Source organism: Chamaea fasciata, unplaced genomic scaffold, assembly GCF_029207755.1.
Source record: "Chamaea fasciata isolate MVZ Bird 193981 ecotype frontalis unplaced genomic scaffold, bChaFas1.0.hap1 SCAF_31, whole genome shotgun sequence".
Lineage (NCBI taxonomy): Eukaryota > Metazoa > Chordata > Aves > Passeriformes > Sylviidae > Chamaea > Chamaea fasciata.
In genome coordinates this window covers 3,237,716-3,262,799 of record NW_027094116.1, presented here as the reverse complement: position 1 = coordinate 3,262,799, position 25,084 = coordinate 3,237,716, and the positions used below count along the sequence as shown (strand labels likewise).

Genomic DNA, 25,084 nt, shown 5'->3' with positions numbered 1-25,084 from the left:
CCCCGAGGGGTCCCCCCATGGAATCCCGCCGGGTTTGGCGGGCGCGGCCGGCGCTGGGTGACCGCGGGTGACACTTGGGGACAGCGGAAGGGCGGGAGGCGGCCCTGGAGGGGAAGTGGGGGAGGGGCGGGCGCTGTGGTCACCCTTTCGGGGACATTTTTGGGGCCCTTTTTGGGGCCGTTTTTGGGGCCGTTTTTGGGGCCGTTTTTGGGGCCATGGGGACAGTCAGCCGCCTCCTCCTCCTGCTGCTGCTGCTGCTGGGGGCGCCCGCGCCGGCCGCAGGTGGGACACGGGGGGGTTTGGGGGTGTCCGGGGGATTTGGGGGATTTGGGGGGATCGGGGGGATTTGGGGGGATCCGGGGGATTTGGGGAGATTGAGGGGATTTGGGGTGTCCGGGGGGATCGGGGGGATTTGGGGGATTTGGGGGGATTTGGGGGATTTGGGGTGTCCGGGGGATTTGGGGGGATCCGGGGGATTTGGGGGATTGGGGGGATTTGGGGGATCCGGGGGGATCGGGGGGATTTGGGGGGATTTGGGGGATTTGGGGAGGATCAGGGGGATTTGGGGGGCATTCAGTGGATTTGGGGTGCCCGGGGATTTAGGGTGTTCAGGGAATTTGGGGGGATTTGGAGGGATCCAGGGGATTTGGAGCATCGGGGGGTTTCAGGAGATTTTGGGGAGATTTGGGGGATTTTGGGGGTCGCAGGGCCGGGTCACGGGCTCCTTCCCTGCTCCCCTCACTTTTTGGGGTGACCCAAAATCCCCCCAAACTGCGCCCAAACCCTCCAAAAATCCCCGGAAATCCCCCAAAACCGCCCCAAAACCCCCCAAAATCCCCCAAACTCCCCCAAACCCTCCAAAAATCCCCGGAAATCCCCACAAAATCCCCCAAAAATCGCCCCAAATCCCCCAAACTCCCCCCAAACCCTCCAAAAATCCCCAGAAATCCCCACAAAATCCCCCAAAAATTCGCCCCAAACCTCCCAAAATCCCCCAAACTCCCCCAAACCCTCCAAAAATCCCCGGAAATCCCTACAAAATCCCCCAAAAATCGCCCCAAAACCCCCAAAAATATTCCCCCAAATCCCCCAAAACCCCCCAAAAATCGCCCCCAAACCCTCCAAAAATCCCCGGAAATCCCCACAAAATCCCCCCAAAATCGCCCCAAACCCCCCCCAAAATTCCACCCAAACCCCCCAAAAATCGCCCCCCAAACCCCCCAAACTCCCCAAATCCCCCCAAATCCCCCCAAAATCGCCCCCAAACCCTGCAGGGAGCCTGGGGGAGCCCGAGCTGTGCTACGTGCTGGACGCGGTGCTCTTCCTCTACAGCCTCGTCCTCACCGGCCTCTACTGGCGCCTGCGGGTGAGGGGGCTCCCCAAAATCCTCCTCCCCACCCCTCCCCGCTTTATTCCCCTCCCCCCCCTTTTTTCCCCCATTTTCCCTCTTTTTTTCCCCATTTTCCCTTTTTTTCCCCCATTTTCCCTTTTTTTTCCCCCCCATTTTCCCTCTTTTTTTTCCCCCGTTTCCCCATTTTTTCTGCTCTTTTATTCCCCGTTTCCCTCCTTTTCCCCCCCTTTATTTCTCTCTTTTTTCCCTCCATTTCCCCCTTTTTTCCCCCTTTTTTCCCTCTTTTTTCCCTTTTTCCCATTTTCTCCTTCTCCCCCTTTTTTTCCCTTTTCCCTCTTTTTCCCCCCTTTTCCCCCCTTTTTTTACCAATTTCCCCCTTTTTTCCCATTTTCCCTCTTTTTCCCCCTCTTTTCCCTTTTCCGCCCTTTTTCCCTTTTCCCCCTTTTTTCCCCCTTTTCCCCATTTTCCCCATTTCCCCAGTTTTTCCCCCCTTTTTCCCCTTTTCCCCCTCATTTTTAACCATTTTCCCCGTTTTTTGCCCCATTTTCATTTCCTCTCCCCTCCCCAGCTCACGGCTCGGCGATGGCGGCGAGCGGCTGAGCAGGTAAAGGGCGACCGGGATTTTGGGGGGATTTGAGGGAATTTTGGGGGATTTGGGGGAATTTTGGGGGATTTGAGGGAATTTTGGGGGATTTGAGGGAATTTTGGGGGATTTGAGAGAATTTTGCGGGGATTTGAGAGAATTTTGGGGGATTTGAGGGAATTTTGAGGGGATTTGAGAGAATTTTGGGGGATTTGAGGGAATTTTGGGGGATTTGAGGGAATTTTGGGGGGAATTTGAGAGAATTTGGGGGGAATTTGAGAGAATTTGGGGGGATTTGAGGAATTTTGGGTCTTTTTTTCTTTTTTTTTGGATTTTGGGAGGATCTGGGGGAGATTTTTTGGGGGGGATCTGGGGGAGCGGGGATTTTTGGGAGATTTTGGGGAAAATTTTGGGGGATTTTTTGGGGCGATTTGAGAGAATTTTGGGGGGATTTGAGGGAATTTGCGGGGATTTGAGAGAATTTTGGGGGGATTTGAGGGAATTTGCGGGGATTTGAGAGAATTTTGGGGGGAATTTGAGGGAATTTGGGGGGATTTGAGATTGAGAGAATTTGGGGGGGATTTGGGGGAATTTTGGGGGGATTTGAGAGAATTTTGAGGGGATTTGAGGGAATTTTGGGGGGATTTGAAGGAATTTTGGGGGGGGATTTGAAGGAATTTTGGGGGATTTGAGGGAATTTTGGGGGGATTTGGAGGAATTTTGGGGGGATTTGGGGGGAGGGGATTTTGGGGGTCTGGGAGGAGTTTTGGGGGCATTTTGGGGTGCCCCTCTGTGCCCCCCCGAAATCCCCTTGAATTCTGGGTTTGCAGCAGCAGGAGGAAGCCGTGTACGCCGTGAGTCACTCGGGGGGGCGAGGGGCGGATTTTGGGGTCCCCCCCTGAGCTTGGGGGGGTTTGGGGGGTGTCCCCCCCATTTATGGGGTGAAATTTGGGGGTTTGGGGGTGAAATTTGGGGGTTTGGGGGTGAAATTCGGGGTGTTTGGGGTCTTTGGGGTGGCCCTTCCCCTAAAGAACCATTTATGGGGTGAAATTTGGGGTCCTCACCCACTTATGGGGTGAAATTTGGGGGATTTGGGGTCTTTGGGGTGTCCCCTTCCCCTAAAGAACCATTTATGGGGTGAAATTTGGGGGATTTGGGGTCTTTGGGGTGTCCCCTTCCCCTAAAGAACCATTTCTGGGGTGAAATTTGGGGTGTCCCCCCATTGATGGGGTGAAATTTGGGGGATTTGGGGTTTTTTGGGGTCTTTGGGGTGTCCCCGTCCCCTAAAGAACCATTTCTGGGGTGAAATTTGGGGGATTTGGGGTTTTTGGGGGATTTGGGGTGTCCCCGTCCTCTAAAGAACCATTTATGGGGTGAAATTTGGGGGATTTGGGGTGTTTGGGGCATTTGGGGTGTCCCCTTCCCCTAAAGAACCATTTCTGGGGTGGAATTCGGGGTGTCCCCCCATTGATGGGGTGAAATTTGGGGGATTTGGGTGTTTTTGGGGTCTTTGGGGTGTCCCCGTCCCCTAAAGAACCATTTATGGGGTGAAATTCGGGGTGTCCCCCCCATTTCTGGGGTGGGGTTTGGGGTTTTTGGGGTGTCCCCGTGTCTTGGGGTTTTTGGGGTGTCTTTGGGGTGTCCCCGTGTCACATCCTGGGCTCCCCTGTCCCCAATTTCCCCCCCCGGTGTCCCCGCAGGGTCTCAGCTGCGGGAACCAGGAGACCTACGAGACCCTGCAGATGAAGCGCTCGTGACACCCGTGTCCCCTCCCTGTCACCTCCGTGACCCCTCCCCTGTCCCCTCCCTGTCACCTCCTGTCCCCTCCGTGTCCCCCCCGTCCCCTCTCCTGTCCCCTCTGTCCCCCGCTGTCCCCTCTGTCCCTCCTGTCCCCTCTCCGTGTCCCCTCCCCTGTCACCTCCCTGTTCCCTCTGTCGCCGAACTCCGGGACACTCCTGTCCCCTCCCTGTCCCCTCCTGTCCCCTCCCTGTCCCCCCTGTCCCCCCTGTCCCCGCTGTCCCCTCCTGTCCCCTCTCCCTGTCCCCTCCCCTGTCACCTCCCTGTTCCCTCTGTCACCAAACTCCGGGACACTCCTGTCCCCTCCCTGTCCCCTCCTGTCCCCTCTGTCCCCCCGTCCCCTCTGTCCCCCCCGTCCCCTCTGTCCCCCCGTCCCCTCTGTCCCCCCCTGTCCCCTCTGTCCCCCATGTCCCCTCTCCTGTCCCCCCTGTCCCCCGCTGTCCCCTCTGTCCCTCCTGTCCCCTCTCCCTGTCCCCTCCCCTGTCACCTCCCCTGTCACCTCCCTGTTCCCTCTGTCGCCAAACTCCGGGACACTCCTGTCCCCTCCTGTCCCCCCTGTCCCCTCCTGTCCCCCCTGTCCCCTCCCTGTCCCCCCTGTCCCCCCCTGTCCCCCGCTGTCCCCCCTGTCCCCCCTGTCCCCCGCTGTCCCCCCCTGTCCCCGCTGTCCCCCCTGTCCCCGCTGTCCCCGCTGTCCCCCCCTGTCCCCCGCTGTCCCCCCCTGTCCCCCCTGTCCCCCCTGTCCCCTCTGTCCCCTCTGTCCCCCCTGTCCCCTCTGTCCCCCCTGTCCCCCCTGTCCCCTCCTGTCCCCTCCTGTCCCCTCCCTGTCCCCCTCTGTCCCCTCCCCTGTCCCCCGCTGTCCCCACCGTCCCCACCGTGACGAAACCCCGGGATTTTCCTGTCGCCGACAGTGCCGGATTTGGGCCCAGATTTCCCATGGAAATAAACCGCTTCAAACCGGCTCACACCAGTTCAAACGGGCTCTAACCAGCTCACACCAGTTCAAACCAGTCCCTCCTCCAGCTCCGCCGCCCTGTCGCGCTGTCGCCGCTGTCGCGACTCCCGCATCTGCTCCCGCAGCGCCCCCCCCGTGGGCGCGCTCCCGAGCCAGGCACTGAGCGCGCTCCCGAGCCAGCTCCGCCTCGCGGGCGCTGGGGACAGCGGGGACAGCGGGGACGGTGACACGGTGACACTGGGGACACTGGGGACACTGGGGACACTGGGAACAGTGACACTGGGACACTGGGGACACTGGAGACACTGGGGACATTGGGGACACTGGGGACAGTGACACTGTGACACGGTGACACTGGGGACACTGGGGACAGTGACACTGGGACACTGGGGACAGTGACAATGTGACATTGGGGACACTGGGGACACTGGGGACAGTGACACTGTGACATTGGGGACAGTGGCGCTGTGACATTGGGGACACTGGGGACAGTGGGGACAGTGGCACTGTGACTTTGGGGACAGCGGGGACGGTGACACTGTGACACAGGGACACTGTGACATTGGGGACACTGGGGACAGTGACAATGTGACATTGGGGACAGCGGGGACGGTGACACGGGGACATTGGAGACAGTGACACTGTGACATAGTGACATTGGGGACACTGGGGACAGTGACAATGTGACACTGGGAACCGTGACACTGTGACATAGTGACACTGTGACATTGGGGACACTGGGGACACTGGGGACAGTGACAATGTGACATTGGGGACAGTGACACGGGGACACTGGGGACAGTGGGGACAGTGGGGACAGTGGCACTGTGACATTGGGGACACTGGGGACAGTGACACTGTGACACTGGGGACAGTGACAATGTGACATTGGGGACACTGGGGACACTGGGGACAGTGACACTGTGACATTGGGGGACACTGGGGACACTGGGGACAGTGACACTGTGACATTGGGGACAGTGGCGCTGTGACATTGGGGACACTGGGGACACTGGGGACAGTGGCACTGTGACATTGGGGACAGTGGCGCTGTGACATTGGGGACACTGGGGACACTGGGGACAGTGACACTGGGACACTGGGGACATCGGGGACATTGGGGGTGTTTGGGGTATTGGGGACCCCGGGGCTATTGGGGACATTGGGGACCCGCTGGGCTTGGGGACACGGGTCCCCGGGGTGTCCCCAGGACGGTGAGAGGACCCCGGGGTGTCCCCGGGGGGATTTGTCGGCGCTGCCGATGTCGCGATAGTCGCCGTTGCGGGCGGGCCGGGCCCTGGGGACGGGGCGGTGGCGGCCGCGGATGTCGCGAGGTGTCGCCAGCGGCGCCCGGCGCGAGCGGGGCTTGTCCCCAACGTCCCCAACGGGAACCGGGAGGAGCAGAAAAATGCCCCGAATTACCCCAAAATACCCCCCAAAAAATCCCCCCAAATCACCCCAAAAATGTCCCCAAAAAATCCCCCCAAATCACCCCAAGAATTTCCCCAAATCCCCCCAAATGCCCCCCAAAAATCCCCCCCAAATCACCCCAAAAATGTCCCCAAAAATTCCTCCAAAACCCCCCAAATCACCCCAAAAAATCCCCCCCAAATCAGCCAAAAAAATCTCCCCCAAAAAATCCCCCAAATCACCCCAAAAATGTCCCCAAAAAATCCCCCCAAATCACCCCAAAAAATCCCCCCAAATCACCCCAAAAAATCCCCTCAAATCACCCCAAAAATTTCCTCAAATCTCCCCAAATCATCCCAAAAATCCCCCCAAATCACCCCAAAAAATCCCCAAATCACCCCAAAAAACCACCCCAAAAATCACCCAAAAAAAATCACTCCAAAAATTCCCCCAAATCACCCCAAAAATTTTCCCAAATCCCCCCAAAAAATCCCCCCAAATCACCCCAAAAATTTCCCCAAATCCCCCCAAAAAATCCCTCCAAATCACCCCAAAAATTTTCCCAAATCACCCAAAAAATCCCCCCAAATCCTCCCAAAAATCTCCCCAAATCACCCCAAAAATTTCCCCAAAAATCCCCCCAAATCACCTCAAAAATTTCCTCAAATCCCCCCAAATCACCCCCCAAAATCCCCCCAAATCACCCCAAAAAATCCCCCCAAATCACCCCGAGAATTTCCCCAAATCCCTCCAAATCCCCCCAAAAAATCCCCCCAAAAATCCCCCCCAAAATTTCCTCAAATCTCCCCAAATCATCCCAAAAATCCCCCCAAATCACCCCAAAAAATCCCCAAATCACCCCAAAAATCACCCCAAAAATCACCCCAAAAAAATCACCCCAAGAATTTCCCCAAATCCCCCCAAAAAATCCCCCCAAAAACTTCCCCAAATCCCCCCAAAATTTCCCCAAGTGACCCCAAAATCCCCCAAATTCCCGTAAAATCAGAACCCCAAAAACCCCCCAAATAATCTCCCAAAATCCCCCCCAAAAATCCCATTTTTTTCCCCCAAAATAACCACAAAACTTCCAGAATTTTTTAAATATTTTTTTTTAATAATTTTTTTAATAAGAAAAGCAAAAGAATTGAAATCCTGAAACCTCCAAAAAGGGTCAAAGGTGAGCTCGGAACAGTCCTGGGCCCCCCCCAAAAATTCCCAAAAAAATTCCCCGAAAGTTTGGGAATTTTTGGGAATTTCGACCTGTGCTCGTCCCCCACCTCGCCAGGAGATTTTTGGGATAATTTATGGAAATAAATACAGGGAAGGAGATCGACCCAAAATTCCGGGAATTCCGAGAAAAAATCCAATTTTTTTTGGGGGGGGGGGGGGGAAAAATCCAAATTTTTTTGGGGAAAAAAAATTCCAATTTTTTGGGGGGGAAAAAAAATTCCAAATTTTTTTGGGAAAAAAAAATCCAATTTTTTGGGGAAAAAAAATTCCAATTTTTTGGGGGGAAAAATCATTTTTTTGTGGGGAAAAAATCAATTTTTTAGGGGGAAAAAAATCAATTTTTTTGGGAAAAAAAATCAATTTTTTGGGGAAAAGAAGCAGAATTTCAATGGGAAAAACGTGGAATTTTTTCAGGGTTGGGTGAGGAATTTTCCCAAATCCAAGGGCGGGGCTGGAAGTGGCAAATCCCAAAAAATATTTGGAATTTTTCATAGGAGAAAAAACCCCACAAAATCTGCAGAGTTTGAGTTGAAAAATTTCCCCCCAAAAAACTCAAAATCCTGAATCCGGTTGGGGAAAAAAAAAATCTGGGATGGAAAATTTGGAAAAATTGAGGAGAAAATTTCCTGATTTTAATTCCCAAAATTTGGGGGTTTTGGGGGTTTTTTTCCCAAGTTTTGGGGTTTTTTCCCCAAATTTTGGGGTTTTTCCCCAAATTTTGGGGGTTTTTGGGTTTTTTCCCCAAATTTTGGGTTTTTTCCCCAAATTTTGGGGTTTTTTGGGGGGTTTTCCCCCAAATTTTGGTGTTTTTTTGGGTTTTTTCCCCAAATTTTGGGTTTTTTTTGGGTTTTTTTCCCCAAATTTTGGGGTTTTTGTCCCCAAATTTTGGGGTATTTTGGGTTTTTTCCCCAAATTTTGGGGTATTTTGGGTTTTTTTCCCCAAATTTTGGGGTATTTTGGGTTTTTTCCCCAAATTTTGGTGTTTTTTGGGTTTTTCCCCCAAATTTTGGGTTTTTTTGGGTTTTTTTCCCCAAATTTTGGGGTTTTTGTCCCCAAATTTTGGGGTATTTTGGGTTTTTTCCCCAAATTTTGGGGTATTTTGGGTTTTTTCCCCAAATTTTGGGGTTTTTTGGGTTTTTTTCCCCAAATTTTGGAGTTTTTTGGGTTTTTTTCCCCAAATTTTGGGGTTTTTGTCCCCAAATTTTGGGGTATTTTTTTGCTGAGTCCAACGTGGAATTCCGGGGTTTGTTTCCGAAGGGGGGGGGAGGAAATTTTGGGGTAAAATCCCGAATTTTTTCAAGTTTCCACCACTCGAATCAACGGCTTCGGGCCCGGGAGGTGTTTGCTGCGGGAAAAATGAAAAGAAAAATTTATGAAAAAGTGAAAAAAAAATTAAAATAAAAATTAAAATAAAAATAAAAATTAAAATAAAAATTAAAATAAAAACTTCCAGGATTTTTCCCGGATTTTTCCGGGATTTTTTAACCTGCTGGTGTAGTCCGACATTCCCAATCCAAATCCTGCCCCAGATCCCAGATTTCCTGGAATTCCCACCCAGAATTCCCAGAATTCCCACCCCAAAGTCCCAGAATTCCGGGATTTTTCTGGGATTCTTCCGGACACCCGCTGGCGGATTTGGACTTGGAGCATCCCTTCCCAGAATTCCCAGAATTCCTGACCCAAATCCCGCCCGAATTCCCAGAATTCCTGCCCTAAATTCCAACATTCCCACTCCAAATTCCCAGATTTCTCAGAATTCCGGGATTTTCCCAGGATTTTCCCGGGATTTTCCCAGGATTCTCCTGGGGTTTTCCTGGGGTTTTCCCAGGATTTTCCCAGGATTCACCCGGGATTCTCCCGGGATTTTCCCAGAATTTTCCTGGGATTTTCCTGGGATTTTCCCAGAATTTTCCCGGGATTTTCCCAGGCTTTTCCCGGGATTTTCCCGGGATTTTCCCAGGATTTTCCCAGGGTTTTCCCGGGGTTTTCCCGGGGTTTTCCCAGACTTTTCCCAGACTTTTCCCAGACTTTTCCCAGGATTCTCCCGGGATTTTCCCAGAATTTTCCCGGGATTTTCCTGGGATTTTCCCAGAATTTTCCCGGGATTTTCCCAGGCTTTTCCCGGGATTCTCCCAGGCTTTTCCCGGGCTTTTCCCAGACTTTTCCCGGGCTTTTCCCAGACTTTTCCCGGGCTTTCCCCAGGATTTTCCTGGGATTTTCCCGGGCTTTTCCCGGCTTTTCCCGGATTTTACCACCTGCAGGTGTGTTCGGACTTGGACCTGCCTCTGGGCGTGGCCCCGGCCCGGCTCACCTGGGCCTCGATCAGGTGCTCGATCCGATCGTGCATCTCCAGATTCTGGGGGGAAAACACCAAATTTCGGGATTTTTCCTAAAAGTTTTATCCCAGGGGAAAAAAAAAATAAAAATTGGGATTTTCCCGAAGTTTTATCCCGGGGAAAAAAAAAAAAAAAAAAGGAATTTTTGCCCCTGGGATTCTTCATTTCCTAAAAATTCCTGATTTTTTAAAAAAATTTTTGGGAATTTCGGAGATTTTGGGGGATGTGGTTGGGGGTCAGGTTTGGGAATTTTGGGGGAATTTGGGGTTTTTTTTCCATTTTTTTTGGTTTTTTTTGGTGGTTTGGGATTTTTCCAGGTGCGGATTCCTTCCCCTTTTCCCCACATTTCTCCAACTTTTTTTTTTCCCAAATTGTTCCTGCTTTTCTCCCATTTTTCCAACCCCTTTTCCCACATTTTTCCCACTTTTTTCCCCATATTTTCCCCCATTCCCCCCCCATTTTCCCCACTTTCCCCCATTTTTCCCACTTTTCCCCCCATTTTTCCCACTTTTCCCCATTTTTCCCACTTTTCCCCCATTTTTCCCACTTTTCCCCCATTTTTCCCACTTTTCCCCCATTTTCCCCACTTTTCCCCCCATTTTCCCCACTTTTCCCCCCATTTTTCCCACTTTTTCCCCCATTTTCCCCACTTTTCCCCCCATTTTCCCCACTTTTCCCCCATTTTTCCCACTTTCCCCCCCATTTTTCCCACTTTTCCCCCATTTTTCCCACTTTTCCCCCATTTTTCCCATTTTCCCCCATTTTCCCCCCATTTTTCCCCCCTTCTCCTGCCCCATTCTCCCACCTCAGCCTCCAGGTAGGAAACTCTTTCCTTCAGCTCCTGGATCGCCGCGTCCTTGGCCTGGATCACGCTCTTGGAATTCTGCAGCTGCAACCCCAAAAATTCCAAAGGCTTGGGAATTCCCGGGATTTTCCCTTTTTTTTTTTTTTCCGTATTTTTCCCAGTTTCTCCTGATTTTTTTTTCTACTTTTTTCCCTTTTTTTTTTCCTCCGATTTTTCCCCATTTCCCCCATTTTCCCCCCAATTTTTTTCCCATTTTTTTTCTGGACTCTTTCCCCATTTTTTCCCCATTTTCCCCCAGATTTTTTTCCCATTTTCCCCAATTTTTTTCCCAACCCCCCCCCTCCATTTTTTCCTCATTTCTCCCCAATTTCCCCCATTTTTTCCCCCAATTTCCCCCATTTCCCCCCAATTTTTCCCCATTTTCCCCCAGATTTTTTTTCCATTTTTTCCCCCAATTTCCCCCATTTTTTTCCCCAATTTTTCCCCATTTTCCCCCAGATTTTTTTCCCATTTTCCCCAAAGTTTTTCCCAATCCCCCTCTTCCATTTTTTCCTCATTTCTCCCCAGTTTTTTTCCCATTTTTTCCCCCAATTTCCCCCATTTTTCCCCCAATTTCCCCCATTTCCCCCCCAATTTTTCCCCATTTTCCCCCAGATTTTTTTTCCACCCCCCCCCAATTTTCCCCCAAACTTTTCCCAGTTTTCCCCCCGTCCATTCCCATTTTTTCCTGGATTTCCCCCCCTACCTGCTCGATCATGTGCCGCACTTTGCGCTGCTGGCTCTTCAACATGTCGTCCAGGTGATGGATCTTCTCCCGCAGCGTCGCCACCTCCTTCTCCAGCTGCGAGGAGCTGGGAGGGGGGACAAAAAAAAAACCGGGAATGGCACCAAAAAACCCGGGAATGGCCACCAAAAGATAATCCGGGAACGGCCCCGGAGGAAACCCCGGAATTTCTGCTCCGAACCTCCGGATTCCTGCTCCGCAATTGGGAATTTCTGCCCCGCAATTTGGAATTCCCACTCCAAAACCCGGAATTCCCGGGATTCCCAGGATTCCTGGCGTGCCAAGTCCCATCATTCCCAGGATTCCGGGAATTCCCAGGATTCCCGTTTTTCCCGGTGTTATTCCCGTTTTTCCCGGTGTTATTCAGTCTCACCGCTCCTGCTGCTGGGCTCGCTGTCCCTCCCATTATTCCCAGAATTCCTGGAATTCCCATTTTTTCCTGGAATTCCCGTTATTCCCGGTGTTATTCCCATGATTCCTGTCATTTCCAGGATTCCCACCATTCCCAGAATTCCCGGTTGCCCCAGAATTCCCGTTCTTCCCGGCATTATTCCCGTTTTTCTCACCGCTCCTGCTGCTCCGCTCTCTGTCCCTCCCTGAGTTCCCATCATTCCCATCATCCCCAGGACTCCCGGAATTCCCATTTTCCCCAGAATTCCAGTTTTCCCCGGCGTTATTCCCATAATTCCTCAGATTCCCTGGATTCCCGTTATTCCCGGTGTTATTCCCGTCATTCCCAGGATTCCCGGAATTCCCATTTTTTCCCGGTTTTCTCACCGCTCCTGCTGCTGGGCCTCTCCACCCCTCCCAGGATTCCCATCATTCCCGTTATTCCCATCATTCCCGTTATTCCCATCATTCCCGGTGTCATTCCCGCTGTCATTCCCGGTGTCATTCCCGGAATTCCCGCCGTCATTCCCGGTTTTCTCACCGCTCCTGCTGCTGGGCTCTCTGCGCGTCGCCGTCCCGCAGGCGCTGCAGCTCCGCCTGCCCCGACTGCACCTGGGCCAGCAGATCCCGCTGCGACTGACCCCGGGCGGGAATGAGAAACAACGGGAACGACGAACCCCGAGCCCAAAATCCCAAATCCCAAAATCCCAAACCCAAAACTCCAAACCCAAAACCCCAAACCCAAAACCCCAAACCCAAATCCCAAACCCAAAATCCCAAACCCAAAATCTCAAACCCAAAATCCCAAACCCAAAATCCCAAAATCCCAAATCCCAAACCCAAAACCCCAAACCCAAAATCCCAAACCCAAACCCAAAACCCCAAACCCCAAATCCCAAACCCAAAACCCCAAACCCAAAATCTCAAACCCAAAACCCCAAACCCCAAATCCCGAATCCCAAATCCCGAATCCCAAATCTTGATCCCAAACCCCAAATCCCAAATCCCAAATCCCAAACCCCAAATCCCAAACCCCAAATCCCAAATCCCAAATCCCAAATCCCAAATCCCAAATCCCGACTCCCGTCTCCCGACTCCCCGCTGACCGTTTCCATGCTCTCCAGGGTCCCCCGCAGCTCCCGCAGCTGCCGCTCCCAAACCCCAAACCCCAAATCCCAAATCCCAAATCCCCAAACCCCAAATCCCAAATCCCCAAACCCCAAATCCCAAACCCCAAATCCCAAATCCCAAATCCCGAATCCCAAATCTTGATCCCAAACCCCAAATCCCAAACCCCAAACCCCAAACCCCAAATCCCAAATCCCAAATCCCAAATCCCAAATCCCAAATCCCAAACCCCAAACCCCAAACCCCAAATCCTGAATCCCAAATCCCAAACCCCAAACCCCAAACCCCAAATCCCCAATCCCAAACCCCAAACCCCAAATCCCAAACCCCAAACCCCAAATCCCAAATCCCGAATCCCGAATCCCAAATCCCGAATCCCAAATCCCAAATCTTGATCCCAAATCCCAAACCCCAAATCCCAAATCCCGAATCCCAAATCCCAAACCCCAAACCCCAAATCCCAAATCCCAAACCCCAAACCCCAAACCCCAAACCCCAAATCCCAAACCCCAAACCCCAAATCCCGAATCCCGAATCCCAAACCCCAAATCCCAAATCTTGATCCCAAATCCCAAATCCCGACTCCCGACTCCCGACTCCCGAATCCCAAATCCCAAATCCCAAATCCCAAATCCCAAACCCCAAATCCCAAACCCCAAATCCCAAATCCCAAATCCCGAATCCCAAACCCCAAATCCCAAACCCCAAATCCCAAACCCCAAATCCCAAACCCCAAATCCCAAATCCCAAACCCCAAACCCCAAATCCCAAATCCCAAACCCCAAACCCCAAACCCCAAACCCCAAATCCCAAACCCCAAACCCCAAATCCCGAATCCCGAATCCCAAACCCCAAATCCCAAATCTTGATCCCAAATCCCAAATCCCGACTCCCGACTCCCGAATCCCAAATCCCAAATCCCAAATCCCGACTCCCGACTCCCGACTCCCCGCTGACCGTTTCCATGCTCTCCAGGGTCCCCCGCAGCTCCCGCAGCTGCCGCTCCCAAATCCCAAACCCCAAATCCCAAATCCCAAACCCCAAACCCCAAACCCCAAACCCCAAACCCCAAACCCCAAATCCCAAACCCCAAATCCCAAATCCCGACCCCAAATCCCGTCTCCCGACTCCCCGCTGACCGTTTCCATGCTCTCCAGGGTCCCCCGCAGCTCCCGCAGCTGCCGCTCCCAAACCCCAAATCCCAAACTCCAAACCCCAAACCCCAAACCCCAAACCCCAAACCCCAAATCCCAAATCCCAAATCCCGACCCCAAACCCCAAACCCCAAATCCCAAATCTTGATCCCAAATCCCGAATCCCAAACCCCAAACCCCAAATCCCGTCTCCCGACTCCCCACTGACCGTTTCCATGCTCTCCAGGGTCCCCCGCAGCTCCCGCAGCTGCCGCTCCCAAACCCCAAATCCCAAACTCCAAACCCCAAACCCCAAACCCCAAACCCCAAACCCCAAATCCCAAATCCCAAATCCCGACCCCAAACCCCAAACCCCAAATCCCAAATCTTGATCCCAAATCCCGAATCCCAAACCCCAAACCCCAAATCCCGTCTCCCGACTCCCCACTGACCGTTTCCATGCTCTCCAGGGTCCCCCGCAGCTCCCGCAGCTGCCGCTCCCAAACCCCAAACCCCAAATCCCAAATCCCAAATCCCCAAACCCCAAATCCCAAATCCCCAAACCCCAAATCCCAAACCCCAAATCCCAAATCCCAAATCCCGAATCCCAAATCTTGATCCCAAACCCCAAATCCCAAACCCCAAACCCCAAACCCCAAATCCTGAATCCCAAATCCCAAACCCCAAACCCCAAACCCCAAATCCCCAATCCCAAACCCCAAACCCCAAATCCCAAACCCCAAACCCCAAATCCCAAATCCCGAATCCCGAATCCCAAATCCCGAATCCCAAATCCCAAATCTTGATCCCAAATCCCAAACCCCAAATCCCAAATCCCGAATCCCAAATCCCAAACCCCAAACCCCAAACCCCAAACCCCAAACCCCAAACCCCAAATCCCAAACCCCAAATCCCAAATCCCGACCCCAAATCCCGTCTCCCGACTCCCCGCTGACCGTTTCCATGCTCTCCAGGGTCCCCCGCAGCTCCCGCAGCTGCCGCTCCCAAACCCCAAATCCCAAACTCCAAACCCCAAACCCCAAACCCCAAACCCCAAACCCCAAATCCCAAATCCCAAATCCCGACCCCAAACCCCAAACCCCAAATCCCAAATCTTGATCCCAAATCCCGAATCCCAAACCCCAAACCCCAAATCCCGTCTCCCGACTCCCCACTGACCGTTTCCATGCTCTCCAGGGTCCCCCGCAGCTCCCGCAGCTGCCGCTCCCAAACCCCAAATCCCAAACTCCAAACCCCAAACCCCAAACCCCAAACCCCAAACCCCAAATCCCAAATCCCAAATCCCGACCCCAAACCCCAAACCCCAAATCCCAAATCTTGATCCCAAATCCCGAATCCCAAACCCCAAACCCCAAATCCCGTCTCCCGACTCCCCACTGACCGTTTCCATGCTCTCCAGGGTCCCCCGCAGCTCCCGCAGCTGCCGCTCCCAAACCCCAAACCCCAAATCCCAAATCCCAAATCCCCAAACCCCAAATCCCAAATCCCCAAACCCCAAATCCCAAACCCCAAATCCCAAATCCCAAATCCCGAATCCCAAATCTTGATCCCAAACCCCAAATCCCAAACCCCAAACCCCAAACCCCAAATCCTGAATCCCAAATCCCAAACCCCAAACCCCAAACCCCAAATCCCCAATCCCAAACCCCAAACCCCAAATCCCAAACCCCAAACCCCAAATCCCAAATCCCGAATCCCGAATCCCAAATCCCGAATCCCAAATCCCAAATCTTGATCCCAAATCCCAAACCCCAAATCCCAAATCCCGAATCCCAAATCCCAAACCCCAAACCCCAAATCCCAAATCCCAAACCCCAAACCCCAAACCCCAAACCCCAAATCCCAAACCCCAAACCCCAAATCCCGAATCCCGAATCCCAAACCCCAAATCCCAAATCTTGATCCCAAATCCCAAATCCCGACTCCCGACTCCCGAATCCCAAATCCCAAATCCCAAATCCCGACTCCCGACTCCCGACTCCCCGCTGACCGTTTCCATGCTCTCCAGGGTCCCCCGCAGCTCCCGCAGCTGCCGCTCCCAAATCCCAAACCCCAAATCCCAAATCCCAAACCCCAAACCCCAAACCCCAAACCCCAAACCCCAAACCCCAAATCCCAAACCCCAAATCCCAAATCCCGACCCCAAATCCCGTCTCCCGACTCCCCGCTGACCGTTTCCATGCTCTCCAGGGTCCCCCGCAGCTCCCGCAGCTGCCGCTCCCAAACCCCAAATCCCAAACTCCAAACCCCAAACCCCAAACCCCAAACCCCAAACCCCAAATCCCAAATCCCAAATCCCGACCCCAAACCCCAAACCCCAAATCCCAAATCTTGATCCCAAATCCCGAATCCCAAACCCCAAACCCCAAATCCCGTCTCCCGACTCCCCACTGACCGTTTCCATGCTCTCCAGGGTCCCCCGCAGCTCCCGCAGCTGCTGCTCCCAAATCCCAAATCCCAAACCCCAAATCCCAAACCCCAAATCCCAAATCCTGATCCCGACTCCCGAATCCCAAATCCCAAATCCCAAATCCTGATCCCGAATCCCAAATCCCAAACCCCAAACCCCAAATCCCGTCTCCCGACTCCCCACTGACCGTTTCCATGCTCTCCAGGGTCCCCCGCAGCTCCCGCAGCTGCCGCTCCCTCTGCGCCGCCTCCGCCTCCGCCCGCTCCCGCTGCTCCCGCAGCCGCGACTCCGTGCCCTGGAAACCGCGGGGGAGGGGGGGAAAAAAAATCCGGGAATTGTTGGGAATTCCAGGGGAAAAACCTGGAATTTTCCATGGAAGGAGGGAAATCCCACCGAGGATCCCGTTGGGAAAGTTCCTGGGGAGATCCCGGAGATTGGGAGGGGAAAAGAATTCCCGAACTCGGGCAAACTTCCCAAGTTCAGGGAGAATTCCCTCAAAGAAATCCCAAATTTGGACAAAAAATTCCCCCTCCCCCCCCCCAAGATTCCCAAATTTGGGCAAAAATTCCCTCTGAAAAAAGAATTCCCAAATTCAGGCAAAACTCCCCCCGAAATTCCCAAATTCTGACAGATCTCCCCCCCGTAAAATTCCCAAAATTCGGGCAAAATCCTCCCCAGAATTCCCAAATTTTGACAAAACTCCCCCTAAAATCCCCAAAATTTGGGCAAAATTCCGCTAAAATTCCCAAAATTTGGGCAAAATCCTCCCCAGAATTCCCAAATTTTGACAAAACTTCCTCTAAAATTCCCAAAATTTGGGCAAAATCCTCCCCAAAATTCCCAAATTTTGACAAAACTTCCTCTAAAATTCCCAAAATTTGGGCAAAATCCTCCCCAAAATTCCCAAATTTTGACAAAACTTCCTCTAAAATTCTCAAATTTGGGCGAAATCCCCCCAAAATTCCCAAATTCTGCCCAAATCCCCCCCCCCAAATTCCCGGATTTGGGGGGAATTCTGGGATTTGTGGGAATTCCGGCATCACCTGGAAGTTCTCCCGCTCCAGCTGGAGCCGATTTTCCGCCTCCTGGAGCCGCCGCAGGAGCCGCGGGACCTCCGTGTCCTCCTGGGGAACGGCCCAAACCGGCACCAAACGTCACCAAATGTCACCAAAATGCCCCAAAATGACCCAAAAAGGTCCCAAATTACCCCCAAATGTCACCGAAACGCCCCGAAATGACCCAAAATGTCTCCAGATGGCCCCAAAATATCCCAAAATGTCCCAAATGTCCCAAAATTGGCCCAAAATGTCCCGAAAATATCCCAAAACGTCACCAAACGTCACCAAAATTGGCTCAAAATTGGCCCAAAATGTCCCCAAATGTCCCCAAATTGTCCCAAAATCGGCTCAAAAAGTCCCAAAATGGCCCCAAAAGTCCCCAAATGTCCCCAAATGTCCCCAACTGTCCCAAAATTGGCCCAAAATGTCCCCAAATGTCCCAAAATCGGCTCAAATTGTCCCCAAATGTCCCAAATGTCCCAAAATTGTCCCCAAATGTCCCCAAATGTCCCCAAATGTCCCAAATGTCCCAAAATGTCCCCAAATTGTCCCCAGTTGTCCCCACTGTCCCCAGCTCGTCGCCGGCGCCCTTCCTCGCACCCCGTCCTCCCGGGGCTTTCCCCGGAGCCTCTCGGGGCACGAGCAGCTCCCGATTCTCCTCTCCAGCACCACCTGAGATCCGGATTAGAAAAAAGAGGGAAAAATCGGGATTTAATCCCAAACTTTTGGGAATTCCCGGGATTTGGGATTCACCGCTTTCCGTTTCCCGAGTTTTCCTTTTTTTTTTTTTTTCCCCCCGATTTTTTCCAAGGGTTTTTTTTGGTCGAATTTTAATGGATTTATTCCCGAATTTCAATTCCATTTATTTCCCAAATTTCCACACGGATTTATTCCCAATTTTCTACGGATCTGTTCCCAAATTTCCGCGGATTTATTCCCAAATTCCCATGGTTTTATTCCCAATTTAAATCTATTTATTCCCAAATTTCCGTGGATTTATTCCCAAATTTAATTCCATTTATTCCAAATTTTGGGGAAATTCCCCAATTTTTTTTTTTTTTTTTAAATTTTTTTTTTACCTCTGAACTCTCCCGGAATTCCCGAAATTCCCGAAACTCCTGAAATTCCGGCTGGGTTTGGAGTTTGGTGCTCAAATCCTCCCGGAGCTTTTTCAGGACGCTGCCAGCCTGGAAAAATTGGGGGGAAAAGGGAAAAATTGGGATTCTGGGGGGAAATTTGGGAATTTTTTGAGAAATTTGAGAATTTTGGGAGAAATTGGGGAATTTTGGGGGATTTTGATGAATTTTTAGGGAATTTGGGCGGATTTTGGGGGGAAATTTGGGAATTTTGGGGGGAAATTCAGGAATTTTGGGGAGAAATTGGGAAATTTTTTTGAAATTTGGGAATTTTTTGAGAAATTTGAGAATTTTGGGAGAAATTGGGGAATTTTTTGTGAAATTTGAGAATTTTGGGAGAAATTGGGGAATTTTGGGAGATTTTGATGAATTTTTAGGGAATTTGGGGGGATTTGGGGGGAAATTTGGGAATTTTTTGTCAAATTTAAGAATTTTGGGAGAAATTGGGGAATTTTTTTTGAAATTTGGGAATTTTGGGGGAGAAACTGGGAAAAATTTTCTGAAATTTGGGATTTTTGGGGGGAAATTTGGGAATTTTTTGGAAATCTTGGGACTTTGGGGGGAAATTTGGGGGTTTTTTTGGAATTTTTTGGAGGTTTTTTCGGGGTCGGAAAATTTGGGCTGTCTTGGGGAATTTGCGGGAATTCGGGGGGAATTTTTGGGAAATCGGCGGGAATTCTTTGGAATTTTGCCGGAACGTTTTGGGGGAGTTTTGGGAGTTTTCACCTCCTGGATGTGCCTGACTTCGCTCTTGAGCTGCGTCACCGGCTCCTCGTGCTCCGCCCGAGCCTTCAGGTAAACCTGGGGGAATGGAAAAGAAACGGAAAGAAAAGCCGGGATTGGGACTCAAATCCAGCCCAGAATTCCAAAGGATCCCAAAAAAACTGGGGAAAAAAAACTCCCAAAACTTCCCGGAATTTTTTATCCTGGATTTTTCCAGTTCAATCCGAATTTTTTGCCGCTTTTTTGTTGTTTGGGGGGTTTTTTTTTTTGGGAGGGGGTTGTTCCCAAGGAGGGGAATTCCATCCAATTCTCACGGAATTCCTGGGAATTCCACGTGGAATTCCCTGAAATTCACACAGAATTCCTTAAAAATCTGCACGAAGTCCCCGAAATCCAGCTGGGAATCCCCAAATTCTCGTGGAATTCCTTAAAAATCTGCACCGAATCCCCCCAAAATTCCACGTTTCATCCCTAAAAATCCACGTGGAATTCCCGAAATTCCACCTGGAATCCCCCCCCAAAAAGTGGGAATTTCAGGGGAAATTTTGAGGGGAATTTTGTCGGAATTTTTTTTTTTCCGGGAGTTTTTTTTGTGGAATTTTTGCAGGATTTTTTCTGGGAATTTTGAGGGGAATTTTGGGAAAAAATTGGGGAATTATTTTCAGGGAATTTTGGGGGATTTTGAAGGAATTTTGAGGGGAATTTTGGGAAAACTTGGGGAATTATTTTCAGGGAATTTGGGGGAATTTTGAAGGAATTTTTTTTGGAATTTGGGGAAAATTTGGGGAATTATTTTCAGGGAATTTTGGGGGATTTTGAAGGAATTTTGGGAAAATTTGTGGAATTATTTTCAGGGAATTTGGAAGGAATTTTTCTGGGAATTTTGGGAAAAATTGGGGAATTATTTTCAGGGAATTTTGGGGGATTTTGAAGGAATTTTTCTGGGAATTTTGGGAAAATTTGGGGAATTATTTTCAGGGAATTTTGAAGGAATTTTTCTGGGAATTTGGGGGAAATTTGGGGAATTTTCGGGGAATTTTGAAGGAATTTTGCTGGCACCTGGGGACAACTTTTGCTGCAACTTTTGGGCATTTTAGGGGAACTTTTTTGGGGAATTTTTGTGGAATTTTGGGGGGAATTTCAGGAGAATTTGGGGGGAATTTCACCGGAATTTTTCAGGAATTTTTCTCACCCGCCCCCCCCCCGGGAACGACCCCCAACCCCCCCCAAATCCCGAATTTTTCGGGGCACCTTGATGATCTCCTCGTCGCCGTCCTTGGATTTGACACATTCCGAGGCCAAGGAATTCCCGTCGGATCTTTTGGCCACCATGGCGAAGGCTCTGCCCACCGGCTTCGAGGGAAAAACAACGGGAATTTTGGGGGGGAAGAAAAAAACTCCGGGAAAAATCCCCAAATTGGGATGTCCCAAAAAATCCGGGATTTGTAGGGAAAAGTCGCGGATTTTCAAGGAAAAAAATCCCCCCCAAGTCCTGAATTTTCACCCCCTTAATCCCAGATTTTGCCCAAATTCCCAGATTTTCATCCCCCAAATCCCTGATTTTTTCCCCAAATTCCCAGAATTTCCCTCCAAATCCCCGATTTTTCCCCCCCGAAATCCGAAATTTTGCCCCAAATTCCCCCAAGTTCCCGCCCCAAGCCCCCAAATTTTCCCCCCAAAATGCCCAAATTTTTCCAAATGTCCCAGAAATTTCCCCCCAAATTCCCAATTTTCCCCCAGAATTCCCAAATTTTCTCCAGCAAAGTCACCGATCTTCCCCAAATCCCCATTTTTTGCCCCAAATTTCCCAGAATTTCCCCCCAAATCTCCCCAATTTCCCCCCAAAATTCCCCAGAATCCCCGCTTCTCCCCCCAAAATTCCCATTTTTTCCCCATTTTCCCCCCAAATCCCCAAGATACCGAATATTTTTCCCCAAATCCCAATTTTTCCCCCAAAATTCCCAATTTTTTCTCCCCAAATCCCCAAGATACCCAAATTTTTTCCCCCCAAATTCCCATTTTTCCCCCCAAATTCCCAATTTACCCCCAAATTTTCCATTTTTCCCCCCAAAATTCCCAATTTTTTCCCCCAAAATTCCCAAATTTTTCCCCAAATCCCATTTTCCCCCCAAAATTCCCAATTTTTTTCTCCCCAAAACCCCAAGATACCCAAATTTTCCCCCAAATTCCAATTTTTTCCCCCAAATTCCCAATTTCACCCCCAAATTTCCCATTTTTTCCCCAAAAATCCCAATTTCACCCCCAAATTCCCCATTTTTTTCCCCAAATCCCATTTTTTCCCCAAAATTCCCAATTTTTTTCTCCCCAAATCCCCAAGATACCCAAATTTTCCCCCAAATTCCAATTTTTCCCCAAAAATTCCCAATTTCACCCCCAAATTTCCCATTTTTTCCCCCAAAATTCCCATTTTTCCCCCCAAATTCCCAATTTTTTTCCCCAAATTCCCATTTTTCCCCCCGAATCCCCATTTCTATTTTCCCTCTCACCTTCTGTTTGGGCCGGGGCTCCCCGGGGACCTCTCGGGGCAGGAGCAGCTTCAGCACCGGCCCGGCCTCCTGAGGGCGAGAGGCGGCCTCAAAAAAAACCCCAAATCGGGGCCAAAAAATCCCCCCGGTTTCATTTCTGGGTCAGCCCGGAGAGCGGGGAGAAATCCGGGAGAAATCCGGGAGAAATCCGGGAGAAATCCAGGGAAAATCCCAGAAAAATCCCAGAAAAACCCCAGAAAATTTTGGCATAAATCCCATTAAAACCCAGAATAAATGCCACAAAAATCCCGTAAAAACTTGGGATAAATCCCATTAAAACCCCATAAAAATCTGGGATAAATCCCATAAAAATCCCATAAAAATCTGGGATAAATCCCATAAAAACTTGAGATAAATCCCATAAAAATCCCATAAAAACTTGGGATAAATCCCATAAAAATCCCATAAAAATCTGGGATAAATCCCATAAAAATCCCATAAAAATCTGGGATAAATCCCATTAAAACCCCATAAAAATCTGGTATAAATCCCATAAAAATCCCATAAAAACTTGGGATAAATCCCATAAAAACTTGGGATAAATCCCATTAAAACCCCATAAAAATCTGGGATAAATCCCATAAAAATCCCATAAAAACTTGGGATAAATCCCATAAAAATCCCATAAAAACTTGGGATGAATCCCATAAAAATCCCATAAAAACTTGGGATAAATCCCATAAAAATCCCATAAAAACCTGGGATAAATCCCATAAAAATCCCATAAAAACTTGGGATGAATCCCATAAAAATCCCATAAAAATCCGGGATAAATCCCATAAAAATCTGGGATAAATCCCATAAAAATCCCATAAAAATCTGGGATAAATCCCATAAAAATCCCATAAAAACTTGGGATAAATCCCATAAAAATCCCATAAAAATCTGGGATAAATCCCATAAAAATCCCATAAAAACTTGGGATAAATCCCATAAAAATCCCATAAAAATCTGGGATAAATCCCATAAAAATCCCATAAAAATCTGGGATAAATCCCATTAAAACCCCATAAAAATCTGGTATAAATCCCATAAAAATCCCATAAAAACTTGGGATAAATCCCATAAAAACTTGGGATAAATCCCATTAAAACCCCATAAAAATCTGGGATAAATCCCATAAAAATCCCATAAAAACTTGGGATAAATCCCATAAAAATCCCATAAAAACTTGGGATGAATCCCATAAAAATCCCATAAAAACTTGGGATAAATCCCATAAAAATCCCATAAAAACCTGGGATAAATCCCATAAAAATCCCATAAAAACTTGGGATGAATCCCATAAAAATCCCATAAAAATCCGGGATAAATCCCATAAAAATCTGGGATAAATCCCATAAAAATCCCATAAAAATCTGGGATAAATCCCATAAAAATCCCATAAAAACTTGGGATAAATCCCATAAAAATCCCATAAAAATCTGGGATAAATCCCATAAAAATCCCATAAAAACTTGGGATAAATCCCATAAAAATCCCATAAAAATCTGGGATGAATCCCATAAAAATCCCATAAAAATCCGGGATAAATCCCATAAAAATCCCATAAAAACTTGAGATAAATCCCATAAAAATCCCATAAAAACCTGGGATAAATCCCATAAAAATCCCATAAAAACTTGGGATAAATCCCATTAAAATCCCATAAAAATCCGGGATAAATCCCATAAAAACCTGGGATAAATCCCATAAAAATCCCATAAAAATCTGGGAGAAATCCCATAAAAATCCCATTAAAATCCCATAAAAATCCGGGATAAATCCCATAAAAATCCCACAAAAACTTGGGATGAATCCCACAGAACTCTGGGATTTTTCGGGCCCGATTTCCCCCACTTTCCCGTCCTCACCTCGGGATTCCAGGTGGGTTTTTCCGAATTTTCCAAAAGTTTTCCGGGAGAATTTTCCAGGCCGGGAAATTCCGGGAATTCCGTGGGACGCCTCATGCTCGGCTCCTGTTGGGAGAGAATTCCCAAAATTCCCCCCAAAAATTCCCAAAGTTTCAGCCCAAAATCCCCAAAAAATTCCCCCAAAAATTCCCCCAAAAATTCCCCCCAAAATTCCCAATTTTTCTAAAACTTTCATCCCAAAATTCCCTGTTTTTGGGGGGGGAATTCAGCAGGAATGGGGGGAAAAGAGAATTTTGGGAATATTGGGAAGGGGTCCCAGGGGGAATTTTGGGATGAAATTTGGGGAATTTTGGGAAAAAATTTTGGGGGAATTTTGGGAAGGATTCAGGATCCCCCCAAAGCTCCAGGAGGGGGAAAATCCCCCCCCAAAAATTCCGGGAATTTTGGGAATGAGGAAGAGGAAAAATCCAGGAATTTTGGGGAAGGGTCCCGGGGAGATTTTCGGGAAACATCTGGGAATTTTCGGGAAGGATTTGGGAATTCCAAAGGGATTTGGGATCCCCTAAAAGCTTCAGGAGACGGGAAAAAAAATAATTCCAAAACATTCCGGGAATTTTGGGAATGAGGAAGAGGAAGGACCCGAGGGAATTTTGGGGAGGGGTCGTGGGAGGAATTTTTGGGAATCTTTGGGAAGGATTTGGGACTTTTTGGGAAGAAATTTGGGATTTTCGGGATGGATTTGGGAACCCCAAAGCTTCAGGAAGGGGAAAAACCCCTCAAAAAATTCCAGGAATTTCCGGGAATTCCGGGAATGAGGAAGGACGCGGGAGGAATTTTTTTGGGAAGAAATTTGGGGAAAATCTGGGATTTTTGGGGAAGAATTTGGGGATTTTTTGGGATCCCCGAAAACTCCTCCCGGAAGGGCGGGAAGAGCCCCGAGAGTTCCGGGAGAGGGAAAAAAAAAAAAAAAAAAAGAGGCCCGAGAATTTTCAGGGAATTTTTGGGAATTTTTGAGGGAATTTCGGGGATCCGGGAAGTTCCGGGAAAAACTCCCGAACTTTTTTCAAGGGGAAAAAAAAAAAAAATTTGGGAAAACTCCAAAAATAATAATAATAAAAAAAAAACTTCGCGGGAAGTTCCGGGAGGAAAGAAAAAAAGGGATTTTTTGGGAGGGGGGAGGGGAAAACGGCGGGAATTTTTTTCGGGAAGATCCCGGAACTTTGGGGGGATGTTCTGGGGAAGGATTTGGGGGAATTTTTTGGGAATCTCGGGGGGGCTCGGGGGGTCTCACCGGCGATTCGCGGAGCTCGGCCCAGCCCCGGAGCCCGTTCATGGCCCCGCCGTCACTTCCGCCTCACCTGAGCCAGGTGCGCCACGCCCCCTGGGGGCCACGCCCCCTTTGGCCATGACGCTGTTGACGGGAGTTTGTCCGGCTCGC

At 49.6% G+C, this 25,084-nt stretch overlaps 2 protein-coding genes across 5 annotated transcripts; one reads left to right on the top strand and one right to left on the bottom strand.

The window, feature by feature from the left end:
• Positions 1–156: 156 nt before the first annotated feature.
• FCER1G (Fc epsilon receptor Ig) lies at positions 157–3,728 on the top strand. 2 transcript variants are annotated; one of them, XM_066206547.1, is made up of 5 exons: positions 157–282; positions 1,275–1,366; positions 1,920–1,955; positions 2,768–2,788; positions 3,635–3,728. In XM_066206547.1, the coding sequence occupies exons 1-5, from the start codon at positions 216–218 to the stop codon at positions 3,689–3,691; spliced, it is 273 nt and encodes a 90-aa protein (XP_066062644.1). In that variant the 5' UTR covers positions 157–215; the 3' UTR covers positions 3,692–3,728. The 2 variants fall into 2 exon arrangements, with proteins under 2 accessions (XP_066062644.1, XP_066062643.1); XM_066206546.1 differs by having other exon boundaries at positions 2,765–2,788.
• Positions 3,729–7,192: 3,464 nt separating this feature from the next.
• On the bottom strand, positions 7,193–25,084 carry TUFT1 (tuftelin 1). 3 transcript variants are annotated; one of them, XM_066206632.1, is made up of 14 exons: positions 24,938–25,084; positions 23,647–23,751; positions 21,755–21,823; positions 20,499–20,600; positions 19,251–19,325; positions 18,468–18,575; positions 17,989–18,060; positions 17,374–17,454; positions 16,518–16,625; positions 12,180–12,274; positions 11,210–11,315; positions 10,465–10,548; positions 9,579–9,679; positions 7,193–8,668 (listed from the first exon to the last, which is right to left on the bottom strand). In XM_066206632.1, exons 1-14 carry the CDS (start codon positions 24,977–24,979, stop codon positions 8,620–8,622), a joined length of 1,197 nt encoding a protein of 398 aa, XP_066062729.1. In that variant the 5' UTR covers positions 24,980–25,084; the 3' UTR covers positions 7,193–8,619. The 3 variants fall into 3 exon arrangements, with proteins under 3 accessions (XP_066062729.1, XP_066062730.1, XP_066062731.1); XM_066206633.1 differs by having other exon boundaries at positions 17,374–17,451; XM_066206634.1 differs by lacking the exon at positions 18,468–18,575.

Bases quoted from the DNA above. Each gene is read 5' to 3' on its own strand.
- TUFT1 (XM_066206632.1), bottom strand. From the start codon at position 24,979: ATGAACGGGCTCCGGGGCTGGGCCGAGCTCCGCGAATCGCCG. The intron at 19,326-20,498 runs GTGCCCCGAAAA...CCATTCCCCCAG, and splicing joins GCGACGAGGAGATCATCAAG to GTTTACCTGAAGGCTCGGGC. The intron at 12,275-16,517 runs GTCAGTGGGGAG...GCCCGGGGTCAG, and splicing joins CCCTGGAGAGCATGGAAACG to TCGCAGCGGGATCTGCTGGC.
- FCER1G (XM_066206546.1), top strand. From the start codon at position 216: ATGGGGACAGTCAGCCGCCTCCTCCTCCTGCTGCTGCTGCTGCTGGGG. The intron at 283-1,274 runs GTGGGACACGGG...CAAACCCTGCAG, and splicing joins GGCGCCCGCGCCGGCCGCAG to GGAGCCTGGGGGAGCCCGAG. The intron at 1,367-1,919 runs GTGAGGGGGCTC...TCCCCTCCCCAG, and splicing joins GCCTCTACTGGCGCCTGCGG to CTCACGGCTCGGCGATGGCG.